This window comes from Diadema setosum, chromosome 1, assembly GCF_964275005.1.
Source record: "Diadema setosum chromosome 1, eeDiaSeto1, whole genome shotgun sequence".
Lineage (NCBI taxonomy): Eukaryota > Metazoa > Echinodermata > Echinoidea > Diadematoida > Diadematidae > Diadema > Diadema setosum.
Window position 1 is genome coordinate 20,885,599 of NC_092685.1, and position 13,204 is coordinate 20,898,802.

The 13,204-nt window shown below is 39.4% G+C and overlaps 1 protein-coding gene across 5 annotated transcripts in view; it reads left to right on the forward strand.

Moving 5' to 3' along the window:
• Positions 1–13,204, forward strand: part of LOC140234822 (ribosome-binding protein 1-like) — a 71,293-nt gene that overhangs the window by 19,667 nt on the left and 38,422 nt on the right. For all 5 annotated transcript variants that reach the window (XM_072314863.1, XM_072314880.1, XM_072314871.1 and 2 more), the window contains exons 5-9: positions 1,196–1,332; positions 5,976–6,048; positions 7,326–7,483; positions 9,437–9,588; positions 11,018–11,189. In XM_072314863.1, the coding sequence (XP_072170964.1) occupies positions 1,196–1,332; positions 5,976–6,048; positions 7,326–7,483; positions 9,437–9,588; positions 11,018–11,189 (692 nt within the window). The remainder of the gene's footprint in view (positions 1–1,195; positions 1,333–5,975; positions 6,049–7,325; positions 7,484–9,436; positions 9,589–11,017; positions 11,190–13,204) is intronic.

The window sequence follows — 13,204 nt, forward strand, 5'->3', positions numbered from 1 at the left end:
AGATAGTGTCAGAGTTAAAAGGTGGCGCTGTCTTTTGTGCCCATTGTTCCTCTGCGTAGTGCATGGGAAGGTGGTAATCTTCACACATCCAGTGTTTGTGACCATCACAAAGCCACATGCTGAAAAGCAATTTCCAGCTTGCTCAACATGAAAACAGTGGGAAGTCTGAGAATTTTGAACCTGAATTTTAATTTCACAACTGCAGTCACTTATAGATTGGAGAGGTGGGAAAATGTAACACTGAGGATCATGGATAAAGATGATGCAAAAAGCTGCGAACTACAAATATACAATTGTGTTTGTTTGTTAAAGGAACATGTGTATTTCATATTTTATCTTTGGACTATATACTCTTCTATGTGCCCTGTTACACTGCCTTTAAGTATAATGATTTTTTTTTCTCAACACTTCTTGAGGCATTCTGAATGAGAATGCAGAATATGTCATGTATATGAATGAAATACTACTGTAAAAGTGGAAATTTTTTGTGGTGTGTTCCAGTAATTAATGTCCTGATTCTGCAAAATTAAAAACATGCAAAGTTTTTCTTCTTCAACCAAGCGCGAAAAATTAATCACGCAAAAGTATTCACTTTTGCAATACAGTAGTAGCAAACCAATGGGCTGAGACACATTAAATTTACAAAGTTATATGTCTTATAGAGTAAGTGGTAGTAATAGTAAATAGGGATACCAATGTGGAAGTGAAATTTAGAATCTGGGAGCATTTGCTAACAGAGAGAATGTAGGGCCTAAGTGTGACTTCATAGAATAACTACAGCTACACTATGTAGCAACAGCTGAATGCTCACAATTGATGGAGTGTTGGTCAACTGTCACCACTGAATTTAGTAAACTCTAGCTGAGGTAAAGCTGCTGTTACAACTCTCCAGAAGGTGGTCTGGCTGTAGCTCTGTGTAGTTGTACACACAGTTTAGCATTTGGGACTACATTTGAAAGTGAAAGGCAAAATACAAAAACATGAAAGCCATCCATCTTGAAGGATTATAAAAGATGAGATCTATTGATATAGATATGAAACTGTTGTGCACAACTAGAGAGCCACAGTCTTGATGCAAGCAAAAAAAGTGGGTATAATCAGTGTATTATACACAAGTCTGTGTGTCATTGTAGATGAAACACTCATATTGCATGTGTATTACATGCCTGTCTTTTGCTTGATCCTACCCACCCAGACCCGTCAGCCCTGCGGGGGAAGTCCCTGATCTCGGCCGTGAAGACTGCCCCTCTGAAGGACTCTGAAATCCAGCAGCTGATAGAGATTCTCCTCAACCGGCAAGGGGGCTCTCCATCCGCTGACGACTGGGTCAAGGTTAGTGCAGGGGGGGTCGTCGTTTTGGGAGGGCGGATTAGCAAGTGAGAGCTCTGTTTTATGGGGTTCGGTGGAACTTTGTAGTGATACTCCCTGATATTTGCTTCACACACTGAATGCTGTTTGCAATGCAATTTGTACCCCCCCCCCCACAAAAAAAAAATAAAATAAAAATAAAAATAAAAATACAGGCGTAAGGTAATTGATAAGAGTAAAGGAAAGTATTTGTAGTGGTGTATTTGTCATCTGTAATTTGGTATGTGATTAAATGCCAATAGTGTTTACTTTAAAATAAGGGCTACAATCTATTTTCATATCAACAGATTTTACCTGCTCATCATGTAATTTCTCTACTTGTGTTCTTCTTTGCCAAAAACATCCCAAACCTCAACCAAAGGTATATACATTCAAATGAGTAATTTATGCCTTACACTTTGGGTTGATATTCAAAACATTTGTTCTGTACAGTAACACCATAATTGACTGTTATGAAAGATAATACAGTTTGTAAGTTCTGTGAAAGTTAATTGGTAAGCCACTAAGGATATATTCATTGTGATTCTGTAATTTTGTAAATGTCAACTAGAGAAGGAGGAATGCATTAATATTTGTGGCACAGGTTTATACAGTTAACAATTCCTCCTCTTTTTTCTTTTTTTTTTCTTTTTTTTTTTTGGGGGGGGGGGAGAAGAGTCAAAAGGGTGTTCATCGATACCTCTTGCCCTACCCCAACCCCTTTCACCCTTTTCCCCTTTTCCCCATTGGCAAAAGAAAGGGCAAAATTGATTTTGGGATTTAGAGCGCAGTCGTAGGAAGGTTATAAATGCATTGTTTGATGTTGCACTTCACTTTGTCCCTGACTCAGGAACTTTCCGGAGTGATGTTGAATCACAATGCAACTTAACTTTGTTAGACAGCTAGGTAGATTCAAAGCTCATCGATCAGTGCACTGCCTACAGCAAGCCTAAAAATAAACACAAAACACCAGATCCAGAAAAGAAACTTCACTACACACACATTGCTAGACAGAAGTAAGCAAAATGGCAGTAAACTTTGTACAGTTTTTATGCAGTATGATTTTTTTATGCATCCGCCAACGAAGTGGCCGGAGGCATTATGTTTTCGGGTCGTCCGTCTGTCCGTACGTCCGTCCGTCTATACGTCCGTACGTCCGTCCCGTTTTGTTTTTGTCGATAGCTCAAGAACCGTGTGGTGGTTTTGCATCAAACTTGGTATGAGGGTATATCCTGGGGGGATGATACTTTGTTTGGATTTTAGGGTCACGGGGTCAAAGGTCAAAGGTCACAGGTTATTTTGTGAAAAAAAGGTTGAAATTTCATGTTTTTCTCCATATCTCGCAAATTAGTGTATATGCATGTACCGATGGGCAGTGATTATCTAGGGAAGTTGGGGGTCATGGGTCAAAGATCAAGGTCAACTCCTCAAAATATCACTACTTTCCTTATATTTATGCAATGCCTGAAGGATTTTTTTTAAACTTGATGTATGCATGTATAACCCAATATATATTCTGTTGGAAGTTTCTTGCCAAAAGGTCAAAGGTCAAAAGGTCAAAGGTCAAGTGAAAGTGCTAAATTGCACTTCTTCCTCCATATCTCAAAAGTAACTCAAGGTATTATCATGAAACTTACATATTTATGCATGTTCTACCTAACAGTGATTCTCTTTGGAACTGTGAGGTCAAAGGTCAAAGGCCAGGTTTAGATAATACTATTTTACCATTTGATACTGAAATTATACTTTTTCTCAAAACCTTGAAAATTACTCAATGCATAAACTTATAAAAGGGTCAAAAGTCAAGTAAAAATCATCAGTTCCTCCAAATACCTGCGCTCTGACGTTTTAATCATTCATCCAATTGAACCTAGTTCTACGAAAGTGAACATTCAGCACATTTGTGGCAAACCTGTCATTTTAATATTTTGCCAGTTGTGTGAAACTGTCATTACACATTGTCAAGACATTGTACTATAGACCTATTAGGAGAACCATGCATTATGGCAGAGGCATACACCAGTCGCTGTAGCGACATTTCTATTTTTTTTTCAGCTCATTGTATTGAGTTTTGAATAAATCAGTGCTTACAGTTTTGCTGTGTTTCACTTTTGTTCTGTCAATAGTGACATTCCCCCCCCCCCCCCCCCCCCCCGCATGCTACATCACATTTTCAGGTAAATAATCAAGACTCGCACATGAGCAGTGATGGGGCCACATTCACAGTAATCTCATGATCCTGTTCATCAATTTGTGCATCCCTTCTTGACGAAATGGCGCCTGAACTTTCCTGTTTCTCTGTGTAGTGTGTGCAGTATCCAACAACAATCTCAAACAGAAACAAGTTGGAATCGTGTGGTGACCTTTCTGCTGAAATGATGTTTCATGTAGCGGCCCTCCTAGGTGTACACTTCTGACACAATGATCTGGCAGCCATTTTGTCTTGAACTAGACAGTTCTCTCTAAACTTCAGTGCACAGCAGCCTACTGATAGAGTTGAAACATATTATGGCAAGCTATTAAACTAATAAATGTGTGTAGTAAAATACAGCCTTTTAGTATTGATGCTTTTTATATGCCACAATCTCAGACCACGAAGTAAAATGGTTGAAGCCTCATCACATAAAAAGTATTTCTTTTTATGAAATGAGTGTAGCATGATTGCACAGATTTAATATTTCTGTATTTGATTATGACCTTACTTAAACTTTGAAAATGACATTTATCTTTTTTTGCATTCAAAGTCTTCATGTTATACCGTGTATTTACATTGTACGCAAGAATTAAATGCAAAATTATTTTTATCTTCGTTTAATGGATGTGTGAAGGTTGTGGCTAAAAGAAGAGCATGCATACTAGTAATGTATTTGCAGGCATTTGTTTGCAAATGAACTGCTTTTGTCTGTGCAAGTCAAATATAGTGCAGAATAATAGACCTTGCATGTGCAGTGATTTGAAGAATATTTTTGTGTCATCTCGCAAAGAATTCGAACACTCTTGTGGACAGATCACCCACCCAACAAATAACTGGTAAAGAGTCTCTTCTCTTTACCATGCTCTAAGGCTGAGAAGAATTTTCATAGTGCTGCTTGTCATGTTAACAGCTGCGCACATACACAACCTTCTAAAGGCCAAACAGACCTGTGTCATGGATATCTGTATTACACGTGCCTGTCCTTCACGAAGTCTCCAAACAGAAACCCCAAATCACTTTTGGGTCATGATTCAGTTTCTTGAGGCAGAAGTCATACCAGTATTTTATAAAAAAGGAATCCACTACATTTATTTTGATTTGCCATATGTCCAATACAGGCAAGGTCTGTGGCACTGTGAGATTTTGGTTGTAAAAAGGTTAAACCTCTATTGATTGTGTTGATTTCCCACACACACTTTTAACAGTTCATTCTTTGCATTGTTGTTGTTGCTGCTCAGTTGTGCCAGAATGATTCTTAATTCTGAATGGAATGAAAGAAAAGTCAAGTAGGGTCACTTACAGCAGTTAGCTTCCTGCATTTTCACTGGGTCAGTTTTTACTGGCCATGACCTGTCCTCAGAATTTGAGATGTCCACGCCATCCCATTGTCAAGTGACCCAAGAAATAGACCGTGATACACACCATCAGGGATCTACCATTTATTTTTTTTTTTCTGGAAAAGTTGATAGTGTAGCTTTTTATGCATTCTTATGAAATTTTGTGTCCACTGTGGACTATAGGAAGCATTCTGCACAAAAGGCTGAGAAAGGAAATTAAATTCATCCATTTGGTAGGAAAAAAAAATGTTTTGTGTTTTGGAATTAAAATTCACTGTGTTACTGTAAAGCCAGATATGCTACTTCACATGCATGAAATTTTTGTGAATTTTGCGAGGAGCCATGATTCGCAAAACATTTAAGTTTTATTTGTCTGCACAATCCATTGCGTGTAGTTTACTCGTAAGTTTTTCATGACAGGCATTTCGTGAGAGTTTGATGCCATGCAAAAGGCTGTTGGCTCCAACTTGTGAAAGTTTCATGCCCCAAATGATTGTTTCTGGTGTTACAGCATGATATCATAGCTGTCAGTTCATTTTCATGGTAACAAAAAAATGTTGGCCCCAAAATAGCTACAATGACGTGCTTCAAGCACTTACATGTATACAAAACCAAACCAAACCAAACAAAACACAGGTAATCTAAAGTAAGCCACTTCAACCACCAACATTGAAACCAAAAGTAGTAAGAAAAACATATCTGCCAACTTCTGTTCTTCATTGTAAGCATTCTTTCAAGCTGTATTCAAGCTTTGTTTTGCTATGTTTATGAACATCTGTTGATAATGAAGTACTATAGACTTACACTGTATTAAGGTGACAATCATTATATGGCAATCCACTTTTGCTGTTGTCTTTTGGGCTGTGTGTTTGGCAAGTCTGCGAAATGTTACTCTATTCTTAGTAAACAAGAACTGTGGAAGTTGCAGAGCTTGAATACATGATACCTGATGATTATTTTTATATGTCCTTATTCCCTCCACGAAGAACTCTATATATCTCTTACAGCAGAACCATAAATACCCTAAAAAGTTAATCATTTATTGTACAGAGTGAAGGCTGTTAAAGAGCTTATTTGCCATTCTCTCTCTCTCCTAGGCCAATCAGAGGAACGACCCTGTGTCTGCCCTGAAGAAACAGCTGCAAGAAAAAGAGCAAGCCCTTCACAATGGTGAGTAGCTCAGTGTATCTGACTGGTAGCCATGGCAATGGAGTAAATCTGGTATCCTGAGGAAGAGATGAATCTAATGTTTTTATTGAGCAGCAAATATAAAATGATAAAACCATGTGGTAGGTGCATGAATAAAAGAATAAAGTAGATAAAGGTCGAATTTAGGGTTCTTTCGAAGATGTATGATTAAAATAATGCATACAATATATTTAGACTTATGTTATTTAGTGATGCCAGATGTAAGATTGAGAGAATTGAATCTGATCAGCATGAAGTCTTGGCACGGAGGTGCACAGATTTGTACTGCTGAGAAACCAATTCATTTTGGCAAATACGAAAGGAAGGAAAGTGTGAAAATGATCACCTCTCCATTGGTACAGGTATGCATTATAGAGTTCTCAATGTAAGTGAATCTTACTGCTCCATTAGTAGAAATAATTTTGTGAGAATGCTAGGGTGATGCCATGCTGTGCAGCGACATTGTATAATCCACCATCTAGAATATCAAAATATGATGATGATTTGCAATTTACAAAGTGTTTACTTCCATACATTTGATGTGATGTTTTAGAGCAGTACATAGAGGTCTATGAGAAAGGTCTCTGGTTTGAAGGGCAACTCTGCAAGGGTTGTATTTTTCGTGAAGGATCTCCTTCCACAGGTGAAAATGTGTGTAAAGACTACTGTCTGCCTGGCAAGACAAGCAGTGACTTTAATCTGTGCAACCGTAATGCGGTCACGGGCACAAGTGGGGCTGGTGGGAAGAGGAAATGATGATGGTTGAACTAGATAACATCACAGCTATACCATCAAGATAGCTATACCATGTTTCCAGGAAAAAACATGCTCATGGCAATCGTAGGAAATCACACAAGGGAGATGAAAGGAAATTTGTGGATTTTTTTTTTTTCGTAGTGAACATAATTGCGATCAGATGAGTGGCTCTAGCTAAAAGTTGTGACTTAAGATGTTCTAGTCCCAACTGCTGTCTCGGGACCAACATCCATGAAAGTCTCTAGAGCTTACAAGAGGAGATTATCAGCTCATTTTGGAAGCCTTCAAGTCATGTGTTTGAATTCTTTAATCCTCACGTGATCTGATGAGTGGGTTCCAGATGAAAGACAGGAGTGACAACTAATTTAAAGTCATTAAAAAAAAAAAAGAATCATACCTGCACAATATGCAAATGTATATTCATGTTGGCATAAGGTAGCATGGTTGTGTATATACTTTGAACTATCTGCACCACGTTCAGTCGGTTGTTTCTTCCATCCCAGAAATGTTGCTCGCCCAGTCGGCCTCCCAGAAGGTCAAGGAGCTGCGCCACGAGCTCAACCAACAGAGGGAGCACTCCGCCACCGTGGAGGGACAGTTCAAGCTCAAGTTTGACACCCAGGCCAGGGAAATTCAGGCGTTCAAGGTCCGCATGCAGCAGGTACGCCTCCAGATATCACGAGCTCAGTTGAATGACAAGATGAGAACAAACTTGGATGAAAATTGAAGTATAATCCTGCCATATGTGTCTTATATGTTTCTATCAATGCTGAGTAGGTAGAGAATTTTTTAAAAAATGAAAAAAAAAAATTGACAACTCATGAGTTGTAATTACAGCAAGCGTAGCAACCACTTAAATTCTTACAGCTGGTTGGTAAATACCCAGTGTTGCCATGGTAGCTGCAGTTATCCTTCGATACAAATACTTTGCACAACGGATGTACAATTTCTCTGCTTTTTCTGAAGGTACAATAATAGTTTTCCTGGTTTCTAATTCAAGTGGAATTCTCAATGAAATCAGCAAAACAAATTCTGATTGCCCTTGACATTTCATGTCTGTCATCTGCTTATTGCTAGTTACGTGCCATCACAGGATTGAACACTCTGTACCATGATTGACATTTAGACTTTACTATTTCCCCAAATGTCGAGAGTTCATCTACAACTATCATGTGTTCTCTCAAAGACATCTGATGAATTGCTGACTGTACACAGTCGTAATCCTTTGTAGAGATAAAAGCATTCTTTGACGTGTGTGAATACTCTTACTTTGTGGAATCAATGAATTGGGAGTTGCATTTATTTCCCTAAAATGTCTAAATCCTTCCTATTGTTATGTCTGTCCTCTTGACAATAACTGATGAATCATTAATATTTCAGATTGAAATGAATGTGACCATGATGGATTTCTCAAACCCTATCACCTTGTGGAAAGATGAATGATCAAAGTGATTACAGTAGTTTGTTTCATAGCTCTTTAACTAGCACAAAGTCACCTTCAACACAAATCATTATATTGAGCGCATAATGCTATTTCAAGGCCATTGGCTGTAGCACGGTGATTGTCTCATGGGATGCCATCATCAGGGGGAAAGGGAATTGGTCCAGTGCGCGTTATGATTATGCTTTACAAGAACATTATATCTGTGAATGTTTCATGAGTCTGGGTTGTAATTCAAAATAAAGATTGTGATGAATGTGGACGTGTTTTGATACTTATTAGTCTGCTATTCAAAGTACATTCCTTTTCCAGTTAAGTGAAGTATACTCTTTCCATCATTTCATTTTTTTTTTTTTTTATTTATTTATTTATTTTTTTTTTTGGGGGGGGTAGACTTGCCTTAACTTTGAAATCTGTGGACCATTTATCAGGTTTCAAATTTGAAACTAGCATGATGACCTATACCAGTTCAGTCTACTTACAGCTTTAACTGTTTTTACAGGACAAGTTCACCTTCATTAACATAAGGATTGAGAGAATGTAGCAATATTAGTAGAACACATCATTGAAAGTTTTGAGGAAAATCGGACAATCCGTTCAAAAGTTATGAATTTTTGAAGTTTTTGTGCAGTCACCGCTGGATGAGAAGACTACTGCAGTGTATGATGTCACATGCGTACAACAATATAAGGAACATATAAAGAGAATTTCACAAAATTTCATCTTTTGAAAAAAGTACACATTCCCTTGACTCATTACTGACATATGTTATGGGTAATATTCCCATTGCCTCTAGAAAGAGGCAAGCCAAGTGCTCTTTTATCAAGCGAAAAAAAGTGAAAATATGTTGAATTTTCTTTACATTTTCTTTATACTGTTGTACTCATATGACATCACGAGCCTTAGTAGTCTCCTCATCCAGCGGTTCCAACACAAAAATTTTAACAATTCATAACTTTTGCATCGATTGTCCAATTTTCCTCAAACTTTTACTGATGTGTTCTAATATTGCTGCATTCTCTCAATCCTTATGTTTATGAAGGTGAACTTGTCCTTTAATTGCCAACAAGACTCAGACATCAAACATGCCAACTAGTAATTTTGAGGTTGAAGTCTGTCAGGCCACATCTCAAATGCATTTTATCGTTGGGATGATGGACATTATTTCTGCAGAGTCACGAGTCGCACACACATGAGATGCAGGCCCTGCAGAACCTCAACAAGCAGCTACGGGCTGCCCAGGAGGAGTCACAGCCGGATGTTGTTGCTCAGCTGAAGGAGGAGAACAACCGGCTGAAGTCTGAAGCCAACCACAGTGCTCAGAAGTAAATTCTATAATCACTTCCTAACCTACCGTAGCAAACAAATATACCTTGAAGTAGTGATGTTGCTTTCGTTTGACTGAAATTACTGTTAATTGATATCAAGGTGCTTTGTTTATTATTGAGGTCATACGTTGTTTTTGTGTCTGTGAATTATTCTGCATGTAAACATGGTAATATCATTCTCGGGACTTGGATGTTATGTGCTTCATTTTTATCTGCAATGAAACCCGAAATTAAGTAGAATCACATTAAAAATTTACAAATATAGTCAGATTGAAAGCCCCCCACCTTCCTTGATGTGGAGAGTTATTTAAGTTGCTCTTACCTTCCTACACATCTTTTGTATTTTTCCACTATTATTTTAACAATGAATTCACTTAAGCAAATGTAAAGGTAGCTAATGCAGCTGCACTGAAATAGAACGTTTGAAGCTGTACAACTGGTATACGCCAAGTTCACTTGTAGATACTTTTCCCAAATGCCCTTTTTCTGTCCAGGACAAATTTGTCTTACGTACCATGTACTCTAGTCAAGAGGTGTGAATATGTTTCGACAGCTAGTTGTAAGTCACTCACCAGTGTTCCTTTCTAATTGTGATAACCCTCTCCCCCATTATATCCCCCCTCCCCATGCTTATTTTCTCCCGTCTCATCTCCCTCTCTGTCATTATGTTTGCCTTTTCCTATCCCCCACCTGCCTCATGATGTCTCCTTTCTCTCCTCCTTGTATCTCCTTTCTTCACCCCTCATCCTTTACCCCTCATCTTCCACTCCTCATCCTTCCACCCCTCATCTTCCACCCCTTATCTTCCCCCCTCATTTTCAACCCCTCATCTTCAACCCCACATCCCTCACCCCTCATCCTCCACCCTTCATCCTTCACCCTCTTCTTCCATCCCTCATCATTTCACCCCTCATCCTTCATCCTTATCTTCCATCCCTCATCATTCCAACCCTCATCTTCAACCCCTCATCTTCCATCCCTCATCTTCCACCCTTCATCTTCAACCCCTCATCCTACATCCCTCATCTTCTATCCCTCATCATTCCGCCCCTCATCCTTCACCCTCATCCTTCCACCCCTCGTCTTCCACCCCTCATCCTTCACCCTCATCCTTCCACCCCTCGTCTTCCACCCCTCATCCTTCACCCCTCATCTTCCGTCCTCATCCTTCCACCCCTCATCTTCAACCCTTCATCCTTCACCCCTCATCTTCCATCCCTCATCCTTCCACCCCTCATCCTTCACCCTCATCCTTCCACTCATCCTTCCACCCTTCGTCCTCCACCCCTCGTCTTCCACCCCTCATTCTTCCACCCTTCATCTTTCACCCTTCATCTTCCACTCTTTATCTTCCACCTCTCATCCTCCACCCTCCTCCTCTACCCTCTACCTTGCACCCCCCCCCCCCCTCGCACCCCCCTTCCAGGAAGGAGCAGCTGATGGGAGCGGAGCTGGCCCGCCTGCAGGCAGAGCTACAGAAGATGCAGTCCAAGCTGAGCAGCAACGAGAGCCAGCTGAGGCAGGGTGAGGAGATGAGGCATGCCCTGGAGACCCAGATCAGCCAGTACCAGCAGCAGAGCCAGTTTGATGCTGGCCAGGTAGGTCCAGACCTGATGCTTAGAATGCAAACGATTGAGAAGAACAACTTAAATAATCAACTGACATTATGAAATACAATTATTATATATCTTTCTTTTCTTTTTTTTTTAATTTGGCAAATTTCGTTTCATTCTGGGTGGCGATGTCAGAGGTCAAGCACTGTTGCGACATGAAGGACATGTTTGACCATACACAAGCAGAACACAAACCCACCTAATCACCCTCTTGATCGCAACTTAATGACACACACACAAAAACAAAAAACCAAAAAAAATAAATAAATGAATGTTCCTGTATGACTGATCAATGCCATATTTATGCTTTTTGCTGTCTGTAACTGGTCACCTTGGTCAGACCACAGGGGGCCAGGATTGTTGGCTGGATTGCTTAGGAAACAGACAGTATTTCAAGGTTTTTATGCCCTATTCTTTGCTGAGTGGGAAAGCAGAATCCATTGTGTTATAACAAAATCACTTCAGCACCCAGACATCCTTGAGAAAAAAAAAAGAAAAAGAATCATGTGAACATCCACAACAAAATGCGTGGATACTCTCTACCACACTTGGAAACTTCATTTTACGTGTTATCCAAGGGACAGAATCTTTGCGCCCTCCTCCCCCTCCCCCCTATTCAGCAGAGGGGAAAGCGTAATAGCAGAGAGCTTTGCCTAATCTAGTCTCACTGTGACTCAAGCTAGGGATCTTGTGTGTGTGTTTAGGTCAGTGTCTGTATGTGCTGCTCAAATAGGAAAGAAAAAAAAAACAACAAAATAACAGCAAATGACTCCTTACACATACATTTTCAAAGAATGAAAAGTGAGCTGATGTAAGGAAAAAAAAACAGATTTTTATTTCGTTTGTCAAAGAAATCCGTAGTCATGCTAGTGATGGTACTGTTTGCAGGAAGCAGTGTTTGGCAGTGATTGCGGGTTTTTGTTTTGTTTTTGTTTCCTTGTTTATCCCTGTTGCTATGGCAGCCGGCATGATTGTCACCAAAGACATAGAACATTTCCTGGATTACATGGGGGGAAAACTGTGCAGTTCATGACTTTGTCCTGTATTAGAGAGTCATGCAAGGTGATAGCACTACTTGATTGAAGGGTCACATGACTTGAATGCACTATGAGTATGCAAGCATTATTATATTGGTTTCATCAGAGATGCAGTATGAAAATCTTCTTAAAAGAAAACTAATCAGCCGCAATGCAAACCCTCTCCGGATCATATTCTAGTATTTTATTCTTTTATTTTACATTTCCGATGCTGTATGAAAATCTTCGTAGAGGACAACCAGTCATCCACATTACAGACGCTTTCAGTTCACTTATTTGTATTTCATTCTTTTGTTCGAATCTCTACCTCTTCGTGGTAAACCAAGGCATAACAGAAGTGATCTCATATAGACAGATGGGCGTGTAGGTATCATGTTAATAGATTATTTGTCTGTCCCTGATCTCATTGTATATGATTTAAGAAAAACCTTCAGTTTCTTTTCTTGGTACCTGGTCCAGGCATACTTTATGAAGTTAAGATGCTCTGAATAGATCTTTCACAAAATCTCTTTAGGCACACGGTCACTGAAATTGTAGCAAAAAACTGGCATTTTTAGCTGTAACATCAGCTAGAAGTGTTCGGAAGTAATGTAATGTGGTAGGAAGCATATGAGCATAAAAGGGCAGTGGTGGATAGTCGACAGTCACTACTGTGCTTTACAATGGTACTGTAATGTAGTAAACAGGGTTAAAACAATGCATGGAAAATTATATTCATCGATTGTCACAGGTTAGGGTTGAAGGTCAAGGTCAAAGGTTATTGCTATACTTTGGCTGTCGTCTTCATTTAAGAGCAAGGCTATGGTCCTGAACACATATTATGCAAAGGCATCCCAGATTGCAGTGTGCACTGCAGCCACTTTGCTGTAAGTATGAATTGGTTGAAACTGCACATAACCCATGATGTCACACAAACCTTGGGGAATATATTCCTCGTCTGATTATGCTCTTTGTTAATGATCA